The 25,458-nt window shown below is 38.7% G+C and overlaps 1 protein-coding gene across 3 annotated transcripts in view; it reads right to left on the minus strand.

Moving 5' to 3' along the window:
- sparta (spartin a) overlaps window positions 1–25,458 on the minus strand; it is a 32,179-nt gene that overhangs the window by 3,176 nt on the left and 3,545 nt on the right. The window contains exons 1-7 of one of the 3 annotated variants that reach the window (XM_078222260.1): window positions 21,369–21,548; window positions 16,005–16,849; window positions 12,041–12,238; window positions 9,249–9,378; window positions 6,947–7,141; window positions 4,072–4,230; window positions 879–969 (exon numbers count right to left, since the gene is read on the minus strand). In XM_078222260.1, coding sequence (XP_078078386.1) covers window positions 879–969; window positions 4,072–4,230; window positions 6,947–7,141; window positions 9,249–9,378; window positions 12,041–12,238; window positions 16,005–16,847 — 1,616 coding nt within the window. In that variant the 5' untranslated portion in view covers window positions 16,848–16,849; window positions 21,369–21,548. Of the gene's footprint in view, window positions 1–639; window positions 786–878; window positions 970–4,071; window positions 4,231–6,946; window positions 7,142–9,248; window positions 9,379–12,040; window positions 12,239–16,004; window positions 16,850–21,368; window positions 21,549–25,458 lie in introns of those variants that run through there. The other 2 variants (XM_078222261.1, XM_078222259.1) reach the window with 2 other exon arrangements.

The raw sequence follows: 25,458 nt of genomic DNA on the forward strand, positions 1-25,458 counted from the left end.
ACAAGGATGAAACCTGGTCTGTAAAACTCAGTATCACACAAGACAGTGTAAGCCATCAACCATAGTGACATTTTTCAGTTGGCAGTAACCAGATCTGGAATAAGAATGCTAAACTAAGTTTGGCAATAGTGGTCAAATAAAAATAGAAGACATTTGATTAATCTCTCCTCCAAACCTATGAGGAAGTGGAGTACAATGTTCTGAATGATGAGATGTGGAGTTGCCGGCGTTGGACTGGGTTAGGCACGGTAAGTAGTCTCACAACACCAGGTTAAAGTCCAACAGGTTTACTTGGTAGCATGAGCTTTCGGAGCGTTCATCGGGTGAGTGATGAAGGGGCAACACTCCGAAAGCTTGTGCTACCAAATAAACCTGTGGGACTTTAACCTGGTGTTGAGAGACTAATTACTGAATGATGAGGAAAGAGACCAAATGGCAAAAATCCACCAAACAGAAGTTCATACAGAAATTAGGTCAATGGAAAACTGAAATTATGTTCTTCATTATTAAATGAAATAAAATAAATTAGATCAGCGACCATGTGGGTGGACCCAATTCCCACAGAATACAGGGTAAGTGGAAAGAGAACCATGTTTATATCAATAGAATAGTAGAGATAATAAATCAGTCAGCATGAAGTCACCTGAAATGATTCACAAAAATGATCTTTATGCACTATGCCAAAAAGGTGAAAGCTAGTTTAAAGCAATTAATTTCAAATAAATTAAGCTACTTAATTCAATTTATTTAATTTTTTGGAAATGCAAGTCGCTGTGTTCCTGTGTCTGAAAATATAAAACGCAGTTAAGAACCAAATATGTACAGTTTTTGTAACCTGAATTTGCAATAAATTCTGTTTTAAATAAACAGCTGCTTACTTATGTTTCACAGTGTGGACGGTCTCTGCTGCCACACTCTTGGTTATACACTTGGCTGCACACTCTAAACCATTCCAGACAGTTGCAAATCCTGCAAATTAAAACCAACTAGTAAGCAATGATTTGACACGATCCTGAACTTGCAAGTTAATTTTGTTTGAAACTTCAAAGCTACCAAAGGTTGAGTAAGAAAAATAGAAAATTAAAAATAGACCAACGTTAGAAGATGCGAGTAGGGCCTTTGGGCTGATGTTCGCCAGCTGATTCACCTAGAGCTCAAATGGCTCCAAGATTGATAAACAAGCATGCAGAGTCATATAACCTCGTCCCGGGTTGATAATAACAATGTCAATATCATTACTGATTCACAAGGCACAGATTACAAGGACTTTAAATTTCAATGCATAAATGTGCATATTTTGTCACTAATGTAGGATGGAGAAAAGACAATGCTGACACTTGGAGGCAAGGACAAGGATTATGAAGTTGACTCAAAAGGATTTGATGAAGCCTGGCATGGACCTTGGAAATACAGAGCTTTCAATGAACAAGAAACCCTCTGGTAGCATTCTGAACAAGTTGCAGTTTATAGAGGTTGAAATGAGAGAAGTGAGAGAAACAGATCCTCAGGGTATTAAAATACAAGGTCAACAATCTTGGTGGTAATAGTTGAATGAGGAAACACATCTTTACACAAAGAGTGGTAGAAACAGGGAAGTCTCTAACAGAAAAGCAGTAATTGATGCTCGTTCAATGAATTATTTTAAGCTGAAATTAGAAGATTTTTATTCGTCTAAGGTGGTATGGCATTATAGACCCAAGGTGGGTAAATGGAGATAAGATACAAATCTGCTTCCTTACAAGTTGCATTTAATGCAGCTAAATGTAACGCATCACCACCTACTGGCCCAGTAACCCTATAGCTCTAAATCCTTCTAAATCTGGTTGCATTGTTCCTTATTTGTCCTATTTAGAAAGTCAAGGAGATCTCATCTAGAACTCTCTCTGCAGTTCCGATTACCAAAACAGCATAGTTTACTCGAGAATACAAGAACAATTCTAGCTTTATCAGGAAATGTTAAGGAATTTCAGCTTGTCTTTGGGAAAGCAGATTGTCAGATGATACAAGTGATTGATACCTTTTATTATATAGAGTCAATCAAGATAAATTATATAAATTCTAGAGACACAAGTCAAAATTAGGGAGTTAATCTAGAAGAATGACATTCACATTGTAGATAATAGATATTGGTAAGGCCACACTTGGAATACTGTGTACAGTTCTGGTCACCCTATTATAGAAAGGATATTAAACTAGAAAAAGGGTGTAGAAAAGATTTACTAGGATGCTACCAGGACTTGATGGTTTGAGTTATAAGGAGAGGCTGGATAGACTGGGACTTTTTCCTCTGGAGCGTAGGAGGCTGAGGGGTGATCTTATAGAGGTCTATAAAATAATGAGGGGCACAGAGCAGCTAGATAGTCAATATCTTTTCCCAAAGGTAGGGGAGTCTAAAACTAGAGGGCATAGGTTTAGGGTGAGAGGGGAGAGATACAAAAGTGTCCAGAGGGACATTTTTTCACGCAGAGGGTGGTGAGTGTCTGGAACAAGCTGCCAGAGGTAGTAGTAGAGGCAGGCACAATTTTGTTTTTTTAAAAAGCATTTAGATAGTTACATGGATAAGATGGGTACAGAGGAATATGGGCCAAATGCAGGCAATTAGGATTAGCTTAGGGGTTTAAAAAAAAAAGGGCAGCATGGACAAGTTGGGCCGAAGGGCCTATTTCCATGCTGTAAACCTCTATGACTCTATAACAACAAGACTATAGACTAAGGAAGGTTATTGAAATGAATAATCCATTTGGGATCCAAGGCAAAGTGGCAAGCTGGATTCAAAATTAGCTGAGGCAGAAAGCAGAGGGTAGTGCATGAAGAGTTTTTTGTGACCAGAATACTGTCTCCAATGGGGTTCTGCTTTTAGTGCTATATAGCAATGATTTGGACATGTAGGATTAAGAAGTTTTCAGACAGCACAAAAAAATTGATAATGGAAAGCTGTAGATTGCAAGATGCCATCAATGGACTGACCGGTAAGGTGGATAGAGAAGTGCGAGGCAATGTATTTGGGGAAAAGCTATAAAAGCAAGAGAATACATAATAAAATGGTAGCACACTGAAGTGCAGAAGGAGCTTGGAGTGCATATCCTCAGATCTCTGAAGGTGGCTAGACAAGGAGATAAGGTCGTCAGGAAGATATATGGTATACTTGCCTTTATTGGCTGCAGCATATAAGAGCTGGGAGATTATGCTGGAACTGTATAAAACACAAGTTAAGCCACAATTGAAGTACTGGGTACTGTTTAGGTCACTGCATTAAAGGAAAGATGTGATTACCCTAGAGAGGGTAGAGTGGATTTACAAGGATGTTGCCTGGATGGGAATATTTTAGTTATGAGTAAAGATTGGATAGACTCGGATTGTTTTCTTTGGAACAGAGGAGACCAAGTGGAGACCTAATTAAGTGCATAAAATTATGAAGACTCTACGTAAAGTGGGTAAGAAGACTCTATTTCCTTGGTTGCAGGACTCATCTCTCAGCACAGCATTGATTTATAAGAGGCTTAGTGGAAATTCAAGGCAGCTTTTTTACTCAAAAAGGTGGTTGGATCCTGGAACTCATTGCTCGAAAGATTGGTAGAGGCAGAAACTCACATAACATTTAAAAATACTTGGGCATACCAATTCTGCGGTATATATTGAAGTGCCATAATCTACAAGAGTACAGACCAAAGGCTGGAAAGTGGGATTAGGCTGTTTGGCTACTTATTGAATGGTGTGAACATGAGGAGCCAAATGGCCTCCTTCCATGCTGTACATTTCTATGGATTTAGAGAATCTGATGCATTTCTAGAAAGGGAAAGGGGGACAACAAGGCGGCAAGTAGTTTGGTTAATTAAAGAAAGATCTTTGATGGATCAAATGGTCTTTTCGGTTCTTTAATGTGATGTTCAAATTATTGAAGTTATTCACTAATCCAAATAATGCCCTTCTGAACTATTGTATAAATTGCATCGGTATTCCTTTTATTTGATTATTTCTGTAAGTTTAACAAAAAGTTACGAATTTAAAATGACATCATACATTTCTAACTACTTACGCAAGTAAATGGAAACAAAATAGATCAACGTGTACCTTGAACTCCACTCGCTGCCACCACGAGGGCTCCATCTAGATTGGCTTTTGAATTATTATCTTTCTTTATAGCTTCTGGAATCAGTTTACTTCCGTGTTTCTTTACGTGTGGAGCAAGCTCTTTTCCAACAGTACTGGCAACAGCACAAAGTCCATCAACTGAGAATTTAAAAAAAAATATGTTGCAGACAAATGCAGCTACTGAGTAAACTTGTATGAAGAGGCTACAGCCTAATTTACATAAAAGTTAAAACTCAGTGATTTAGGGTACATTCATGGTCATATATTAAAGACCAAACTGAAATAGAAGCTGCGACCTTCTCTATTTTTTATTCATTTGTAGGACATGGACATCACTGGCTGGCCAGCATTTATTACCCATCCCTAGTTGCCCTTGAGAAGGTGGTGATGAGATGCCTTTTTGAAATGCTACATGCCACAATGCTGTTAGGGAGAGAATTCCAGGATTTTGACCCTGCGACTGCAAAGGAATGGCGATATATTTCCAACTCAGCATGGTGAGCGGCTTGGAGAGGAACTTGCAGGTGGTGGTATTTCCATTTATCTGCTGCCCTTGTCCTTCTAGATGGAAATGATTGTGGATTTGAAAGGTGCTGTCTGAGCATCTTTGGTGAATTTCTGCAATGCATCTTGTAGATAGTACACACTGCTGTTACTGAGCCTCAGTGGTGGAGGGAGTCAATGCGGTGCCAATGAAGCGGGCTGCTTTGTCTTGGATGGTGTCAAGCTTGTTGGAGCTGCACTCATCCAGGCAAGTGGGAGTATTCCATCAGACTTTGACTTGTGCCTTGTAGATGGTGGACAAGCTTTCAGGAGTCAGGAGGGGAGTTACTTGTCACAGTATTCCTAGCCTCCGACTTGCTCTCATAGCCACTGTTTATGTGGCAAGTCTAGCTGAGTTTCTGGTCATTGGTAACCCTAAAGACGTTGACAGTGGGGGATTCAATGATGGTAACACCACTGAATGTCAAGGGACAGTGGTTAGAGTGCCTCTTATTGGTGATGGTCATTACCTGGCACTTGTGTAAATGTTACTTGCCACTTGTCAGTCCAATCAGCACACTCCTGACATTTACAGCATGAGATATCAAGGGTGGTGTGAATCAAAGGTGCTGAAATTATGCTAATTCTAAATGCTTTCTTTGCTATACTTTTAATTCTAGCTTCCCACGCCCCAGCACTGTTGTTATCCCCACCAAGCAGCACTCCTGTCTCTGCTCACCCTCAGCTCTGCTCACAAAACCCTCCTACTTCACGTCTGGTTCCTAGCCCATTCCAGTCTTGCAAGCAGTTAGCATAATTCGGTGCACCTGCTTGCAGAGACAGTGACAATACACTGGCAAAAGAATTTTAGTTGCGGAGACCTGTATAGTACAGAAGTAAAAAAATTTCATTAAACGAAATCCTAGTACAAATCTGTGCTTAGAGAGGACATGACTATGACAACAGGCTCTGTTGAAGAAATGTTCAGCAGTTCACTGGACAAAGAGTTGCTCTTTGCTATACATGAGTCTTTAGTCCAGTTTATCTGCAAAACCAGTATATCAACCAAAATCAGTTCCCATATGCATTACTATCTATGGATTGGAATAGAGCAACAAACAGAAAACAATTACAATATATCAGCCAGAGATTTCAGCATTGTAAACAGTAACTTCTAATGGAAGGTAATGAACCCAGAGGCTGAGCAACTTTCTAACTAAAGGGACAGAAGACCATGTGTGCCTTAGGGCACATTAAAATTTCTGAAATTATGAGTCCACGTGGAACTGTTATTTTTCTAACCAGATTTGCTGAAAGTATTTATATTTGAAAGAATTGACTGAGGGCATTGCAAGCAGAATATTCCAGTGACTAAGATCACAACCAGCCCTTTTCCTTTGTTTAGCAGACTTCCCCTTTCTGAAAGTTGCGGAAAACTGGGCATTGCATTTTGGTTAACATTATAAATCACTATTGTTTCCATTCTTGAGGATAAGCAGCTCAATTTGACCGAGAAAGAAAAACAGAAGCCTGCAGACATAGGATATTGGAAATAAGAAACAGAAAATGTTGGAAATACTCAGGTCAGGCAGCACCTACGGAGAAAGAAACAGTTTCTTCCCCACGGATGCTACCAGACCTGCTGAGTATTTTCAGCATTTTCTTCATTTGATTTATTGTCATATGTATTAGTATACAGTGAAAAGTATTGTTTCTTGTGCGCTACATAGAAAAAGCATACCATTCATAGAGAAGGAAACGGGAGTGTGCAGAATGCAGTGTTACAGTCATAGCTAGGGTGTAGAGAAAGATCAACTTAATGCAAGGTAGGTCCATTCAAAAGTCTGTTTTTATTTCAATTTAGGTTTGGATAAGCATCTAATTTTGGAATTAAATATTAAAAATGTACTACAAATTATATTGCTTTACAGCAGACAGAGCACCAAAAGAATCTGGTGAACAGAATCCTCATAATAGATTTCCAGGCAAAGGAGGGGAAATTAAATGTACAGTGTAAAGAAAATGCTCTGAACATTACCAGAGCACTGCTCAAAGTTTCTGTTTAAAACTATCAACACAAAATGGAGTCAATATTAAATAGATTTCATCTCCCCAATCTCCTGCACCAATGCTCCTCTGACCATATTTTCTCAAGTTCAGCTGCTACACTAAGAATTTTTATTCCTTAATGTTAAACCATAACAAACTGCATTGCAAGTTAACCAAATGCACATACAAAGGGCAGGAATCCTTTATTTGAAAAGTGGTCAGAAAATAAATCTCTAAATGTCAACATCTACTGTTTATCCATTTTCAGTTTCATAAACAATCCTTTCTGAAAGTAAATATTGTATACTGGTTATTAGCTTACCCAAGAACTGGCTGACTTTTACGGCACCTCCAGTTGCCTGTCTTGCAACACTAAGTCCTTTTTCCACCGTTGGACTGACTGTCGCAGGCTTATCTTCAGGCTGAATGTGCGTTCTCAGTTTAGAAGCTCCTTTCTGGATCGCTTTACCAGTGAATTCAGCTCCTTTAACCAAACCCCAGCTCAACCATGAGGCTCCTGAAATTTTTTTTTTTAAAGAATTGTTTTATTAATTAGATTTCCCATCACATTGCTCATTCATGAGCAAGAATACTCTTAACATGTAACCTTACATAAAGTGGATAATGCAACATCCTTCATAATCAGATAATTACTTGCATATAAATGTGCAGGATATAAAAGCTGTGCCCAAACATTTCCAGTCTGATTCTGAAGATCTACATACTCAAACCAGCTGGAAACACCAGAGTGCCAAATACTTTGACATTTGGCTGGCAATAAGTCCAATAAGTTAAATTTCATAAGAATAAAATAGCAACTGAAAGGATGTGAACACTTCAAAATAAATGACAAATTATTTCAAGGGTTAGAGCTATCCAAGTATTAACCTCACTTGTAAATTTCACAACCTAGAAAGATTAAGGCAGATTTGAACACCTGATATAAGGAAATTGTGGTTATTAGAATCATCTGACATTAAATGGCTGTATATTTTCAGGGAGAAGGATTAGTTCATTGCAATTAAGGCAATATACCTTGCCATCTTGAGGACATCGCCATTCTCTGGCTTCTAATTAGGAAGCTGTGTGTATATTTAGGCAGGTCCACATTAAAAGCCTTGCATTTGAAAGAAAGTCACAAGCCCCAAATTACAGGCATCACAGGTCCAGAGAGCAAAAAAAATGACTTGTTCAAATACCAAATAAATATGTTAGATTAACTACAAGGATTTGTTCAACTATCACAATCAAAAGAAAATTAGGTGGATTAAATAGGCAATTGTTAATTTACAGCATTGTATTATTGCTGGTTAGTCAATACACTTCATTTACATGCAAAACAATGTATTGCATCTTCCAAACAAATCTACTTCAGGTGCCTGTGGGTCTTCACAAACAGTGATAAGTCCAAACTACAATAACTCATTTCTTTACTCTATTTTCAGTTCTGTTCTTTCATTCATGCCAATGTATTCAGTTAAAATACTTCTAACCCATTGTACAAAGAAAATGCACCATAAACACCAATAAAATTGCTACTCTAATGTTTAAATGGTTATAAAATATTTATGGTGCATTGCTCTGTCCTTCAAACCTGGGCTTAATTTGAAGTTTTCACCTTGGGATGCTGGAAATTCCCAACAGCTATAGACAAGTTTTGTGAGGAAAGAAATTGAATCTAAAGTTAAGTTTTCACCACTTCAATATCCAAGTTGGACATTTTAAACCACAAGGCAGAAAAAGACCAGTTTGTAAGATCCTATCAACATACGAGAGAAGATACACATTAAAAGAATAGTATTTTTTACGATGCTCCTGTAGAACAATATCTAGTGTGTTCTTTCACAAGCTGCACTAAAGGACAGCCAGAAACAGAGGCACGAGGGACAGAAAAAGTCAAAACTAAAATTTGAGCTTTTTTCAGTATTATTATTGTCACATGTATTAGTTTACAGCGAAAAGTATTGTTTCTTGCGCATTATACAAAGCATACCGTACATAGCAAAGGAATGGAGAGGGTGCAGAATGTATTAGAGTCATAGTTAGGGTGTAGAGAAAAATCAACTTAGTGAGGTAGATCCATTTGTGCGCTAAATAAAAGTGTGCTGAGAATATTATTCAAGCCAAGTCTTTTTTTCGTGCAACTTAGAGCCAATTTGCTTGGATGCTGACAGTGGTCGGAATCATTCAACTCAAATTAGCTAGGTCAAGACCATGACAAATAACAACTTGTTCATGTTGCTGACCATTGAAGACAATGCAGGACAGTCCACGGCGTAGGAATTTTAGCAAATACAGCAATTTTGTTAAGGGCAGCAAACAACAACATTTCAGAATATAGATTTGTGGTTTTGACCATTGATGATCAATATTACTTGTATCTTAAATTTTACAAACATATAAATATTACAACCATAACTATGATCTAATTTTTTCAAGAACAGTCGGATCTAATAGCTTCATTGGTCTCATATGGATGGGTAAACTAATATTACATCAGAAATCACATTCTAGGTCCTGAAGCATACATGAGTAATTCTACCGGAGATCATCTTGTATACATGTACATTCCTAATAGTGAGATTAATGTTTTCTAAACTCACTTACATACATTAACTACTCACCTGTTAGAATTCCACGGGCCATTTTTTCACTCCACTCTGGTAGAACATTCTCCTGGATACTAGGTTCTGGTTCATGGTGAATCGGAACAGTCTGGCTCAAATTAATTTCACCAGCAGAAGCTTCTGGATCCTAAAAAATAAGTAGTCAGTAAAATGCAAATAGTTTCATAGCACAAGATAATTTGTTTGCTAGCATTCACTTTCAAAAACTGCCATTCCAATCCTTCGTCTTTGGGGATAATACATTTCTACACAAAAGCATGATATATCAGAATTAAATGCACTTAAAAGATACAGGAATCTTTCCCCTGTTATTGACATTAAAGACCATAGGTGAGTTAGATTGTTTAAACTGTTTTGATGTGTTTATTGCAAAATAATCCATATTTCCCACTAGTTAGGTGCTCGGTCTTTGTTAAGGCAATTGCTTCAGCCAGTCACCCCAATTGTATCAAATTTTATTTGATCACCTCAGACTTTTGCCATGATGTTATAGACCTGGTGACTACAATGTGTATGGTTATTCCAAAAGGCTGAGATACCAGTCTGCATTCAAAATTGGGGACAATTGTAAAGTTTCTATTGAACCCTTTAGCCGTCTGGATTTTGGCCCACAATGCCGTATCCAATTGTATGATAGCATAACCCAGGATTGTAACATTATCACTCCATGGTCTGGATTGAATAATAATGTCTTTTGCAATTAAAGAAAACAAAATGCATGTGTGCACACACAAACACACCAAATTTTCTTTTTTCTGAAGATCTGTCCCCGAAGTTGAAACCTCCCTCGTCTTTGAAGTGCATTTTGGAATATTGTCCTCACATAGATCTATCACAATATAAACTACTTGCACATCTAAATTGTGAACAAAGAGACCTGGTCCAGTCAAGATTTCAATCAAATTTACCCGAGTTATGATCTCTATGCAAACCTCAGTGAAAATAAAAGGAGCCTGCTCAAGGGATTCTCATATTACACTGAATCCCTATTCTCTATCACCTGTTGACAATCTGTATTTTTTCCCATTTGCATTTTCCCCCCCACTTTCTATTCTCTTGCTTCAAATTAAGCCTTTCTACACTTCAGCATGCCAGTCTATTGTTAACCTGACCTATAAATCAAAGCATCTACGTTATTTTAAAGGATTCATTTCTAACAGAAGGATAAAAGCTGAAATGAGCTATTATAGAATCCTACAGTACAGAAGGAGGCCATTCGGCCCATCGAGCCTGCATCGACAACAATCCCACCCAAGCCCTATCCCCACAACCCCATGTATTTACCCTGCTAATCCCCCTGACACTAAGGGGCAATTTAGCATGGCCAATCCACCTAACCCGCACATCTTTGGACTCGGAGGAAACCGGAGCAGAAGGAGGTCGTTCGGCCCATTGAGTCTGCACTGACAACAATCCCATCCCAGACCCTATCCCCACAACTGCTAATCCCTCTAACCTACGCATCCTGGGACACTAACGGACAATTTAGCATGGCCAATCAACCTAACCTGCACATCTTTGGACTGTGGGAGGAAACCGGAGCACCCGGAGGAAACCCACACAGACACGGGGAGAATGTGCAAACTCCACACAGACTATTATGTAAATAATGGCTATAAAATTCATCCTTCTCTGTTTATTGTTACCATACTACACAAACTGATTTCAAGCCATTCAATTTTGAAAGCATACCATTTAATTGGTTAATAATTTTGCACTGCTCACAAACTCACCAGTGAATTCATTAGGTGGAATAGACTAGAAAAATGACCATAAATGAGACAACTGGACAGCTCAATCATGAAAACACTACGTTTGTAAAATTAGTACATGTACAAGTTCATATTTCCATACCTTTTTAAGAAGTCTTCTCAAGTCTTCAAATTTGTCTGTGCTCTGTAAATACGCCATCATGATTCTTGTATAATCTCTTACATATTTCTTACTTAAACTTGATTTTTTTTATCAACAAAAATTGCTTATTTGAATAAGGGAACACCAAGTGGGTCAAATTAATTCTCAATAATATACATGTTGTATTTTCCTAGCTTGCGTTCAGAACAGTGCACTCACTTGCTTATAGTTCCTCCTTTTGTGTGATATATTACTATACACTATCCGACTCGCTTTTAATTAAAAAAAAGGGAATTTCTCTTCTGTATTCACTTCCAAACTCTAATCTTAGAGCCAAAATTAATGGTCTGTTAGTGAAATCAACAAATCTCTTCATTTTCCTCCTCAAATTTCTGCTCTGCCCTTTTAATGGTACTGAGTCTTCAGAGAAGACCAAGCATCATCAGATACCCAACTCAAATGATCATTTATATGCCTGTCTAGATGCCCAAGTGTTGTCAAGTAATAAAGAAACATCATGGTCAAACCTGGTCCTATTCTCACCTCCCATCCATCTCAAGCATTTTGCATAGAAACTTTTTCTAATTCTTCTCTGGTCTATATGGCCAAGTTACTTCGCACCCTAATCAACAAATTATTGAGCAATCTTTTATTTATATATTTGGTCAATTCAGTGGCAAATCTACACAAGTTAGCTTATATTTGTGACATTATTTACCTATTTTACTTGCTTAGCAATAATGCTTTCCCCACAATCAGATGGCAGTGTTAAACTGGTTTGACATACAAACTAATGACAATTTCACACACTCTCCAAACTCTGGCATTCTTATTTAGAAATTAACTGAAAATTCACTAATTTAATCAAGTGCTTAAAAATTTACATTGCATTTCTTTTGCTACTTCAGTCAATTCTTTGAATCCCTGAAAGTTACCTGGACCTTTAAATAAGTCATTTGTCTCAGCAAGTCTTCGAAGTGCTCTCGAGCAGATGCTGGCAGCTCAGACGATAGCACGACTCCAACATAGGCATTAGGATCTTGTGACATTACATCAGGAAACATGTAGACTCCATTGTTACACTGCAGCACAGGAGACTGACTAGGAATAAGCGGGTACAGCCAATCACAAACCTAGACAACAAATACAATACAGAAAGGAAAAAAAAGTATTTTATTTTATGTCTATCTACAACTGTGATCCTTAAACTATAACAGAATATTTCAATAGCCCTTCAATTTGTCCTTGTATTACAACCTGTACACGAAAGACAATTACACCCTGCTCTCTTTCAAATAACACCAGGGGCTCTTATACATCCTTCCAAGACAACAAATGGTCCTCAATTTAATGTTTCATCTGACAGGGCAGCACTCCTTCAATACTGGCATCAGTTTAGATTATATACTCAAGAAGCTGGAGTGGGACTTAAATCCACAACATTCTGACTGAAGAATACAGCTACTAAACCAAGGCAAACACTTTAAAACGTTTGGCAAGATGCATTTGTGCCGTGGGGAAAAAAAATATTTATCACATAGTTTTGAGATGGCAAATTGCCTCACAGTGCTGCACAAAGAGTGAGGGAAGAGAAGGGAGTGTGGGGAGAAGTGGGAAGTAACCAAATACATTGCCAGAGAAGTAGGTTTTGAAGGCAAAGAGAGATGTAGCATGGCATTTAGAAAAGCAACTGCAGGGAAAATGGTTAGAGGCTCTGCCGCTAACGGTAGATTTGTGTGGATGCTGAACGAGAACAAGAGGGATTTCCTAGTCAAACTGAAAAGCTTAGGACAAAGGGCTACATAAGACAGCATAGAAAAGGTAACATAAGAGCGTGATGGAATTTGTAAACAATTAAATTTTGAAACCAATACAGAGGAGAGAGCAAATTCCTGGCAGTCAATGAGGAAAGGGGAAAACCTGTCTCCCCTAGAAAACAGAATGGGATAGAGGGAAGACAGAATTGTTGTGGACAAACCAGTGCTTCTGTACACTGAAATTTGGGAAACTGATGACATTGTGCTCGAAAATAACACATGGCTGAGATTTTAAACAGCAAATGTGGTGATGCAGTGATTGTGACCAGTAATGTTACAAAAAAACTAGAGATTAAAGTTCAGCTCAAAACTGAAGACCTTGTTTTCATCCCAGCAAGCAGCCATTCAGGAGGATGATCTGAGACCAAGATATGGTATTTCTGCCAGGGATCCAAGTCAGTAACATTGAACAGACGAAAACTTGACTCATCCATTATTTGTCATACCAGCAGCCAAAAATGATACTGATGGTCATGGAGTCAAGGATGACAGCGAAGGAAGCAAGCATATATGTGAAGCTGACTTCATTTCACTGAACAACAAGAGTCAAGGATGGGAAGGCTCCAAGAAAGGAATCTTGAGGCATATCACAGATATCCATGTATATATCTAGGAAGAAATATATTGAGCACATTGGTACAGGCAGGAGTAGAACCACAAGGGGGCAATACCACAGAGGAGATGTGTTAGAGAAGGATGGAGAATGTTTCATATCCATGGAGCTCCTGGAAACAATGCATGCGAGTGTAACAAAAGGCTAGTTCGTGACTCTGACCAGAGTTTAGGATGAATGGGTTTAAAAGTATACATCAGCCAGCGGTGGAGAAGGGCAGTGTACGTTCTAACATAACCTGCAAGATGAGAAGGAATTTAGCTGCGGATAAAGGGCAAATGATCATTATAACAAAAACTTGCCCAGGATGTATGTTTTCTTTATTCTGTCCAAAACATTTGAACAGATGTTTATTACGTCACTCAATTCATTTAAAAACCAATGCACTGGATTGAGACAAGATTCCATATTAATCTTTTGCAAGGACAAACTTGTTGAATGCCAGTGGCCCACTAGAACTCGTGATTACTAAAGGAATGAGTGGTATTTGCTGTAGACTGGGGACTAAAAATCTCCCTGGACTGTTTTGGTAAATACTGCCCAGGATTTTCCAGCCAGTCCCACTGGCAGAATCTTCTGATCCCACCGAAGGCAATCCCCCTCGGCAGGGTCCCCAGCACTGGAGAGTAATGCAAATAGTCATTGACCTTGGTGAGACCAGAAGATCCCGCCACCAGCCAATGGCAGGCCTCCTTCACCACCAGATAATATGCTGAGAGAGAGAGAGAGAGAGACTGGAAAATCCACTGTAATTCATATTGAAGCAGACTGTTTTCAGACAGATTAATCCATAGTTATGTCAAATCGTGGATGCGTAAACAAGGACCAATCCCATATGTTGCAGTAACGAAGCTTGAATACCTATTCATTGTCTTATCATTCGGTCTGTACGAAGGTACTGAATACGGTGGCTGATATTAGCCATTTTCCAAGGCAAGAAAGATGTGATGGAATTCCCATGTGTTACCAGGTAGTAATTAAATTTGCTCACTTGTAGGAACACTGTCCCTTCTCAAGAAAAGTGATTAGGAATATCAGCAAAGTTTAGATTCCATGAAAGATGTTTTTTTAAATCCCGGATTAGTTTGCACATTAGGGTTACATTTTGATTAATGAGTGGAGATTTAGGATTGAGATGGGGGAGGTAGTTTTATTTATTAGGGATCAGTAAGGGGTAAGCAACTTAAGGATCCTGTGGGAACAAGGGAACATGAAATGAAAATTAGGTAATGTTTGAGAAATGCAGGAGGTACCAAGCAGCAGTACCAATATTATGAGTGGAGAAAATAAAGGTGTTGATGAAAGAGGTAGTCGAGCCACAATAGTTCCCCAAGGGAGAGAGGGTGTGCATGGAGGGATCGGAGACAGCCAGGGAACGGTGAATTGTGAAAGAAACAAGTTGGTGATCAAAGACACCTCATCTGTAATCAAGCTCTCAAGAGGGACCACAATCATTATCCCCACATACCAGTCGTACCTCACTATAAATATCCTCCCCTATGGTTTTGTTCTAATCCCAGCATTAAAAAATGTACAATACAAAGAAGCTGTGTCAATTTCCAAAATTCTGAAAAGAATTATATTCTTTAATTTCTTCATATGCTTTCTATATCAGAATGTGTATCCTTATCGCAAACTCTAGATTTAATTTTCTTATTCATTTGTTTGCACATAGGCACTTTGTCAGTCAACTTAAAAAGAAGCCTTAGTGTTACTATTATTTCCTTATTTTCTCCATCAGTTGTTATGAATAGGAAGAACCTGCAGGATTATGGGGAGAAGGCAGGAAAATGGAGAGCCAGTGCAGACACAATGGGCTAAATGGCCTTCTTCTGTGTTGTAACAATTCAAAGATTCTCTGCTGCTATTTGAGAAAATTATCCTCAATGTAATTTCCAAACAGTTAAACAAAGTATGTCTGGTAAAAGGTTACAAGTGAAGATAGTAGTGTAGTGGCATCTTCACTGGACTAGTAATCCAGAAACCCAGGGCAATACCCCGTGGACCCGGGTTCAAATCCCACCATGACAGTGAAATTTTAATTAAATAAAAATCTGGAATTTAAAAATGATGAAATCACTGTCAATGGTTGTAAAAAATCACTGGTTCACTCGTGCCCTTTAGGGAAGGAAGTCTGCTGTCCTTATCTGGTCTGGCCTACATGTGGCCCACAACAATGTGGTTAACTCTTCAATGGTTTCAATGGCAAGTCACTCAGCTCAAGGACAATTAGGGATGGGCAAATTCTGGCCCAACCAGCAACGCCCACATCCCATAAAATAATTTAAAAGGTTCAAGTCTGATTTGTTATTCATCTTGCATATTAAAAAAAAATCAAAGATCTACATTACTCGCTTGACAATTTTCCAAAAATCATTTCAAATCAGTACAAATTATGAAAAAAATAAACAGTAGGCATTTAAGAGTACCAATAGGTTAATTCTGCAATTAACTAAACAAAAATCTTACCTGCAGAAAGGAAGGTGGCCTGTTCTGCGCTCCAGCAGTTTCTGTACCAGAAAACGTCACAATGCGGAGATATCCTGGATATGAGGGTGCACTCACTTGCCCATCAGGTGTTACAGAGAACATCTGCACTCCTTGTTCGATTAAAATGAGTTCATATGCATCTACACCAAGTGATTCCATTGGAGGCGGGTGGGTCCTTTGTCCAAAGATTTCATCACCAACAACAGCAAACTCGCCTGATTCAGTTCCATAGGAAATGGTCATATGTCCTTCTACAGCCTCAGGTGTATACACAGGGGGCAGCTCATTCGAAACAAATGGAGCATCCAGTGACAAGTTAGCAGCTGTCCTGGAGGAGCTTCCATTAGTAGATGGGCTCACATTCTTTGCAGAAGACAGAAGATCAGACTGAGGCTTTGATAACATTGAAGATTTCTCTTCACATTTCGGTACAGCTGGATATAGCTTTGACTCAGCTTTAGGGTTATCAGGTATCAGAGTTTCAGAAGATTGGTTTGGTTGATTAGATGCCATTGCGTCATCTTCATGTTCCAAAATAGCCAACCTTGTTTGTATATTATTTAGTGTTGCACTCATTTTATTTTGCATTTGACGTGCTGTGTCCCACTGGGGGCCTGTACATTCTGGACTATTTGATGGAATATTCAATCCTTTAATTAAATGCCGCTCTCCTTGCCTGTAATACTGCTTTGCAGCTTCTTTTTGACCATATTCATCTGCAGAGAGTCCTTTATTAACAAAGGTAAATGCCTCTTTATATTCCTCTTTAATGCGATTAAGGCTTTCAGCTATTTTCGTATTTGCAAGGTTGCGTTTTTCCATATCTAATAGAAATAAAGTAACACATTTAAAGGAAATGTTTCACACATTTGGGTTAAGAGTACAACTTGAAGCAAATGTAAGTGTCTCCCATGTTGTGCCTTGAATTACATTTTATATTTTATCCCATTACAGTTCACAAGTGTTCAATGCATTGTAAATACATCAAAGATATTCAGGTCAATGCAAAATGTACTACATATAATTCAACACACAAATCTCGACATTCACTCCCTCCACCACTGACGCACAATGGCAGTGTTTACATGATGCACTGCAGCAATTCATCAAGGTTCCTTTGGCAGCACCACCCAAACCAGTGATCTTTACCACCTAGAAGGACACGAGCAGCAGATGCAAGTTCACCTCCAAGCCACACATCCATACTTGAAACATTATCCCTGTTCCTTCACTATCGGTGAGTCAAAATTCTGGAACTACCTTCCGCACAACACTGTGGGTGTACCTACACCACATGCTCTGCAACAGTTCAAGGTGACAGCTCACCACCACCTTCTCAAAGGCAATTAGGGATGGACAATAAATGCTGGCCTTGCCAGCATCTTGGCAATGTCCACAACCTGTGAAAAAACAAAAAGTATAGAGTACTGTATAGTCCAAGCATCAACATCCTAACACTCAAGGCCAAATGAATGACTGATTTATCAGAACACAGTCACTCACTATATACCACTGGAAGTGTCTATGAAAATTATATGGGATTTCTAGAAGGTATCCAACAGGAACTTAAAAATGACTGCCTCTCTATTGCTTAGATAAGAAGTTTGGTAGGGAGTAAAAGACAGTGATGAAGGATGATAGGTACTCAGTTGCAGAATATGATTCCCTGTACTCCAGAGATAATTAAACTTGATTGTAATAAGATTAACCAGCAAACCATGAAAGCTCTTATGAAGGTACATGTGGACAGAAAATATTCAACAAGTGTTTTCCAATCTGCTAGAGTGTAACTTGCTGCTTTGTCAGGCTGCAGTTTTTCATTATATTTATGGATGACTTGGATGAAGGAAGAGAGCTTCATATTAGCTTTCTGGAGACACTAAATTAGGTAGGGAGCAGAATTTTGTAATGGAACATTGCTAGATTACCTGAGTGGGCAAAACTGTAGCAGATAGATTTGAATGTGAAAACATGCAAGTTTATCTTAGAACCCAAGATAGACAGATCAAAAACATTTCTAAATGGCAAGAAGCTAGAATGATGTGAAGATGCCTGTATAATAAACCTGTTGGACTTTAACCTGGTGTTGTTAAACTTCTTACTAAGAAGCTAGAAACCATGGATGAGCAGAGGTTCCAGTACAGAAGCCACTAAAAATATTCATGGGCAGATGCATAATAAAAATGTAAACGTTCTAAAAATTGTTGGCCTTTCTTCTAAATAGGGCTGGAAAATAAAGGGATGGAAGATATATTACAGTGGGACAGAACACAGCAAGTACTCCATTCAGTTCTGGCCACCATTCTTCAAGCATGACATATTGGCCTTTAACAGGATGTAATGTAGATTCATAGGAATGATATGGTGCTAAAGGATTAAACTGAGGGCAGGTTTCACAGTTCAGTACTGAAAATTAAGGGGCAATCTAATGGAGATCTTTTGCAAGGGAGAGTACTGGACTGATTCCAAATAAGGGGACTCTCCGTTGAGAAGAGGTTGTGTACATGGCCTATGTTCTCTGTCGCGTAGAATAACAAGAGCTGATCTCACTGGGACACACAATTCCGAAGGAGTTGGACAAGATACAGTTGTTGCTGAGAACATGTTTCCCCTGACCTCTAGAACTAGGAACCATAATCCTAGAATAAGGGGTCAGCCGTTTAGGGCTGAGATGGGGTGAAGGTTCTTCACTCAAAGGGTTACGGATCTTTGGAATTCTCTACCTGTGTGCTGAGGATGTTCTGACATCAAGTATATTCAAGAAAATATCCCAAAAAAATCTAATGATCTCCAAGAGAATCAAGCAATTTGGGCTAGTGTGGGAAGATGGAAGTCTAAGAGCCATGATCTTACTGAATGACAGAGCAATCTCAAAGGGGCGTTTGGCCTACTCCTGGTCCTATTTCTTAAGTTCTAATATTAAGATGGTCAAATGAGTAAACTGGGTAGATAGAAAGAAAAAAATGATGGGGGCATATAGTACAAAGGTGTTAAACCTTAAATTGACGTGGCCCACCCCCAGTGATATCAGAAAGTACTTTCTCACACAAGGAGAAGCAGAAATCTGAACTATTACTCCACCCCAAAATAGCTGTTCAGGAAAAGCCAATCAAAAATTTTCAAACTGAAATTGGTAGTTTTATTTTGTTAGGCAGGCGTATGAAAATAAGGTGGGTAGATTGAATTGAGATACTGATCAGGTATGATCCAATTAAATAGCAGAAAGGCTCAAGGGATTGGATAGCTTTCCTATGTTCCTTCCCACGCATCCTTTGTACTTATTTTTAAGACAAGTTTTTTTGTGCATAAATGGATTACATTTATTGGTATTCAAGTACATGTGTTCACTACTTATCCCTTCTCTAAAATGAACCTTTGTAGTTATGTGAATTAGTAGAATGAGTGCAATCATGACCTAATTTAACAATGTTCAAAATCTTTGCATCCTATTTCAATCACTAAAACCATATCATTAGTGTCATATAATTCATTGGCTGCACTCAGTTAGATGGCAGTGGATTCAATTCCCACAAGCACTGTAATCTAGGCTGACATCTAGTGTGGTAGTGATGGAATATTGCATTATCAGAGCTTCCATCTGTCACATGAAATATTAAATTGAAGGTCCGCATGCCTGTTCAGATGGATATAATAAATCCCATGCACTTTCACCAAGAGGCAGAGATCTTGCAGTTTCTTGCCAAAATGTAACCCTCAACCGTCACTACTAAAGCAGATAACTAGTTATATATCTCGATGGTGGCTTCTGAAATTTAGTTATGCATAGATAACATAACATCAATCATTAGCTTTAATTCACTTTAGCATATCCTGAGGATATGAAAAGGCATCATAACTACGACTTCTCTCGTGTCTGGGCTTTTTGAGGGCAAGGGTGTTTAATTTCATGCTCTCATTATGTACAACTTCAATTAATCAATAATTATACAAATAGTCTCTTGATAGTACAGAACTTGCGTATTGCTGTTAAAAAAGGGACATGCTTTTGAAGTTTTTCACCTTGCACTCAATGAGGACAGATTTGCAAGAGTACCACATCCCAAAGGGAAGAACTACTGGATGAAAAGAAGGTGCTGTTTGATTGACAAGTGGACTCTGGTAGAGGTGTTGCCATGGAGAAAGCACCAGTGAACTGTCAAGTTTTTGTTTAAATTCAAACCAGACAGGTTGACTGATCAGCATCATCTTCTCATGCAGCATAATTTGTTCTGAGATTTGGTATTCTTGCAAATCTGTTGAGTGCAGCAAGCTTCGACATCACGCCTCTTTTTCCAAACATCAATAATTATTACACAACTGTTGTAACTTTATCGTAATTACTCACCTCTTCCCAACTACCAGCTAAACCCTCTAGTATTTTATCATATAGTTTAACCCAGACTAGTAATATCAATACAAATAGAAACTGTAGAAATGCACAGCAGTGAGCATCTGAAAGAGAATAAGTAGTTCTGGATGGGGGTCTGTTGAGCATGGTTGAGAAATATGAACTCAACATAAATGAAGGGCAAGATAGAGACAGTACTAGCCATGTCAAATTGCTAGCAGTTGGGATGACTCACTTGTAAAACAGTTTTTTTCTTTCAAATGCTGACTGATTTCTAACAATCTCAAGGGTAGATCTTGTGGCAGTATAGTAACATCCCTATCTCTGAGCCAGAAGTGCCAGGCTTGAATCCCACTCCAGGATCGGTTGGCCATAGAAGGTTCATAACATGGCCAAACAACTTGATTATCAACCCGCAAATCCTTCCGATACACCTATGGGAGGCATTAAGAGCTGAGAGTCTCCTGGTCAGCCAGAACCATGTGGTACCTGCAGCGCAATAGCCTCCCCCATCTTAAAAGATCTACACACAGGTTCTTACCACACAAGCTGTAATCCACAGTAAACATCTTCCTTGGTTCAAGAGACTACCAATCGTCATCAGTAATCCCACAACCCTGAGCAAAAACTGTCACTATGGCTTCAAGTAGATTGTGTAATTATGTACATGTCGAGTTAGTGGCCCAAAAGCCTTACAGTAAAATCCACTTAGAAAGAGATCAGGCCGGCATCCAAAATGATTATGATCAGTAAAAAGCTGACTTCTAACATGCAATTTACTTCCAAGTCATGCTTCTCTGCATTCTTTAAATATTTTAGAAACACTTGATTATTCAATTAATGAATGCTGAGCTGTACTGCTCACTGGCATTTATGAATTATAAAAACTAGGTGAAGATAACAGGAATTCCAAAGCAAAACTGATTAGAATAACCAGAAACAATGAATAAATTAATTGAATTTAAGTTATAATATGCAGAATTATTACAACTTGCTTTTTGCAGTTTAGCATGTTCCATGACACACTGCGGGTTTTCCCCACCCTTTCTGTTGGCAGGATCTTCTGGTACTACCGTTAGTGCATCCCTGCCACAGGTTTTGTAGGGTATGGGATGGATTCAGTGGAAATCCCAGCCAACAGGGAGCCGTTTTTTCATCAACTTTTTGGTGGCTCTCTAATACGATGGAGGAAACGCAAGATGCATTAGAAGAGGATAATATCAAACTGTGCAAAGACAGCAGATAGATCGAGAAGAATGAGGATGAACAATTTACCATGGTAATAGTCAGATGGGGTGCCATTTGTAATACAAAGAGTTGCTTCAGTATGGTGGCAGGGGCAGTAACCTGCTTGGAGGGCATAAATGGAATTCTGGGAAAGATGGGTCTGGATTTGTGAGGTGACAATATTTCACTGGAAGGAGTTGACAGAAACTTAACATGAATAACTTGACACCCACCCATAAACATCTCTGCAGTATAGCAAAAGCATTTGGCTTGTGACTGCTCCATCCATTGACGTGACCTAGCTGGAGTAAAGCTGCTGATAAACAAGTTTATTTATTACAAGTAGGCTTACATTAACTCTGCAATGAAGTTACTGTGAAAATAAAAGAATTAAGATAACTTTCAGTGTTGTTTTATTGCAATACAAACAGCCCTTTCACAAGTTCAATTCCTCAAAAATAGCCAATATAACAATATTGTACTGGTTATTAATCCATGAGCTCTGATCAGGTCACAAAGCATGAATTTTATCATTTAGAAGACAAAAAAAAACATTTTTACAAGAAGCTCTGATGGTGGCATTTCCTCTTTAAGATAGCGTGTATTATTTAACAATATTTGGGGGTGGACAGGCTAATTGATATTATAAATAGGCTGCGAAGAATAACTGCAAAAAAGAGCACAAAGGTTGATTGTGATATCCTGTGAACAAAACATCATGTGATTAGGATTACTATGAAATGCCACTATCCACAATGACTACATTTGTTCTCCATGTAACACTGTCCCTGAAACTATAAAGCAGCTTAGCACTATTCAGCATTAAGCTACTTTAAAGGAACATCCCCCGAGACACTTCAACTTCAGTCTTTGCAAAAAAAATGCCTGGGTTTCAACCTAGCATGTCAACTTCTTAACAGTTGAAGTAGATGTGGAAATATACTTAAGTGCTTAATATCAGCTCCCCACTGTATTATATTGATCACTAGTTTTCAATTTTGGCCTTAGAAATAAGGGATAAAGGTTCCAATCAAAAGGTAATATTACTCAATTGGCTTTTAATGTTTGAATTACCTGTGGACGTTATTTTTCATAAGGATATAAGAAAGAAAATAGGGGCAGAGTAGGTTATTAGGCCCCTTGAATCTGCTCCACTATTTAATACAATCATGGCTCATTTCCAGCCTGAACTCCACATTCCTACCTATTCCCTGTATCCATCGATTCCTTGAGACACCAAAAAGGAGCATCCATAACCTTCTGGGCAGAGAATGCTCTAAGAAATTTCTCCTCACCCGAGTCTGAAATGATTAGCCCTTACCAAGAAACTGAGTGCACATATTCTAAATTTCTCAGCCAAGGGAAACAACATCTCAGTGTCTACCCTGTCAAGCCCCTTCAAAATCTATACTTCAATCAGATTACCTCATTCTTCTAAATTCAGCCTCTCACTATTGCACAATCCTTTCATCGCAGGAACCAATCAAGCAAACCTTTGACGAGTCACTTTCAATACAAGTATATAATTCCTTACGTATGGAAATCAAAGCTTCACAAAGTATTCATGTCGTCTTACCAAAGCCTTGTGTAATTGCAGCAATGCTTCTTTATTCCTGTGCTCCAATCTCTTTGCAATAAAGGCAACATGCCATTTGCTTTCCTGGTTGCTTGCTGTACCTGCATGCTAACTTTCTGTTCCTTGTAAGACTACACCAAAGGCTCTCTGAACATCAGCACGTTTCACACCTTTTAAGAAAAATATTGTGCTTTTCTATTCCAATTACTAAATGAATAGCTTCACACTTGTCCATATTGTACTCCATCTGGCACCTTGTTGCCCACTCAGTTAACCTGCCTGTATATCTTTTGCAATGTCTGTGTCCTCCACACAGCTTAGAAAGCTAAGTGGGAATGTACCATCAGCAAGTCCAAGTTATTAATATAAATTGCAAATAGCTGAGGCCCCAGCACTGATCCTTGATGCACTTCATATGTCGTAAACTGTCAATCTGACTATGCTCTGTTTATCCCTAATCTCTGCTTCTTGTCCATTAACTAATTCTCTATCTGTGCTAATATAGTATTTCCAATGTCATCAGTTTTTCTCATCTTGCTTATTAAACATATGTGGCACCTTATCCAATGTCAAGTATACTATATCTACACCTATCAGTTACATCCTTAAAAAACTAATACATTTGACAAACACATTTCCCCTTCTGCAAAACCATGCTGAATTTGTCTGATCACATTATGATGTTCTAGGTGCTTCAAGACTTCCTTAAGAGATTCCAGCAATTTCCCAATGGCTGATGTCAAGTTATATAGCCTATAGTTTCCTCTCTCCCTCCTTTCTTGAATAGCAGTTACATTTGCTAACTTCCAATTCATTGGCTGTTCTAGAATTTAGGGAATTTTGAATGATCATAACCAGTATCTCCACATTTCACATAACTATCTTTTATAGAACCCCAAGATAGAGGCCAACACGTTCTGGGGATTTGTTGGCTTTTAATCCCTCAAATTTCTCTAATACATTTTCTCTGCTGATATTATTTATCTTATGTTCCGTACTTTTTAGCCACTTGGTTACCCTCTATTCCTGGTATGTAACTGTGTGCTCTACTCTGAAGAGACAAAATGTTTGTTCAATGTCTCTGCCATTTCCTCATGATTTCTCCTGTTTCAGCCAAGGAATCAACAATTATTTCAACTATTTTCCTTTTAAAGATACTTGCAAAAGCTCTTAATCTTTTTTTGTCTTCCTAGTCTGTTTACCCTCATTCTATTTTTTCTCTTTTTAATAAAACTTTTGGTGGCCCTTTGCCAGTTTCTAAAGCGCTTTCAATCCTCAGGCTTATTGCTATTCTTTGTCACATTATAAGCCTCTTCTTTGAATCTAATATTATCCTCAACTCCCTTAGCATGCCACAGATGGATCTTTCTCTGATCTTATGTTTTTCAATAGACTGTATTTTTGTTGGACATTTTGAACTTGTTTTAAAAACTGTTTCCTGTTTATTTAAATCACCAAACTTATGGTTTATTGACTCTAACAACCTGAGCCAGCTTTTCCCTCATGCCTAGGCAATTAATTTTGTATAGGTTTAAGATTCTTGTTTCTGTCTGGCGCATATCATTTTCAAATTCAGTATGGAATTCAACTGTACTACGATCAGTTTTTCCAAGCAGATCTGTTACTAATTAGAGGGCATGGGATCCAAGGGGCTGCTGCCCTGTGGATCCAGAACTGGCTTGCCCAAAGGAGGCAGAGAGTATGTATAGATGGGTCTTTTTCTAATTAGAGGTCGGTCACCAGTGGTGTGCCCCAAGGATCTGTTCTGGGACCCTTGCTGTTTGTCATTTTCATTAGTGACCTGGATGAGGAAGTGGAGGGATGGGTTGGTAAGTTTGCCAACGACACGAAGGTTGGTGGGGTTGTGGATAGTCTGGAGGGATGTCAGGAGTTACAGAGGGACATAGATAGGATGCAAGACTGGGCGGAGAAGTGGCAGATGGACTTCAACCCAGATAAATGCGTAGTGGTCCATTTTGGCAGGTCAAATGGGATGATGGAGTACAATATAAAGGGAAAGACTTTTAGTACGGTAGAGGATCAGAAGGGCCTTGAGGTTCGGGTCCATAGGACTCTAAAATCGGCCCCACAGGTGGAGGAGGTGGTTAAGAAGGCGTACGGTGTGCTGGCCTTTATCAATCGAGGGATTGAGTTTAGGAGTCCGGGGATAATGATGCAGCTATACAAGACCCTCGTCAGACCCCACTTGTAGAGTACTGTGCTCAGTTGTGGTCGCCTCATTACAGGAAGGATGTGGAAAAGATTGAAAGGGTGCAGAGGAG

Source organism: Mustelus asterias, chromosome 10 (assembly GCF_964213995.1).
Source record: "Mustelus asterias chromosome 10, sMusAst1.hap1.1, whole genome shotgun sequence".
In the NCBI taxonomy this organism is placed as follows: domain Eukaryota; kingdom Metazoa; phylum Chordata; class Chondrichthyes; order Carcharhiniformes; family Triakidae; genus Mustelus; species Mustelus asterias.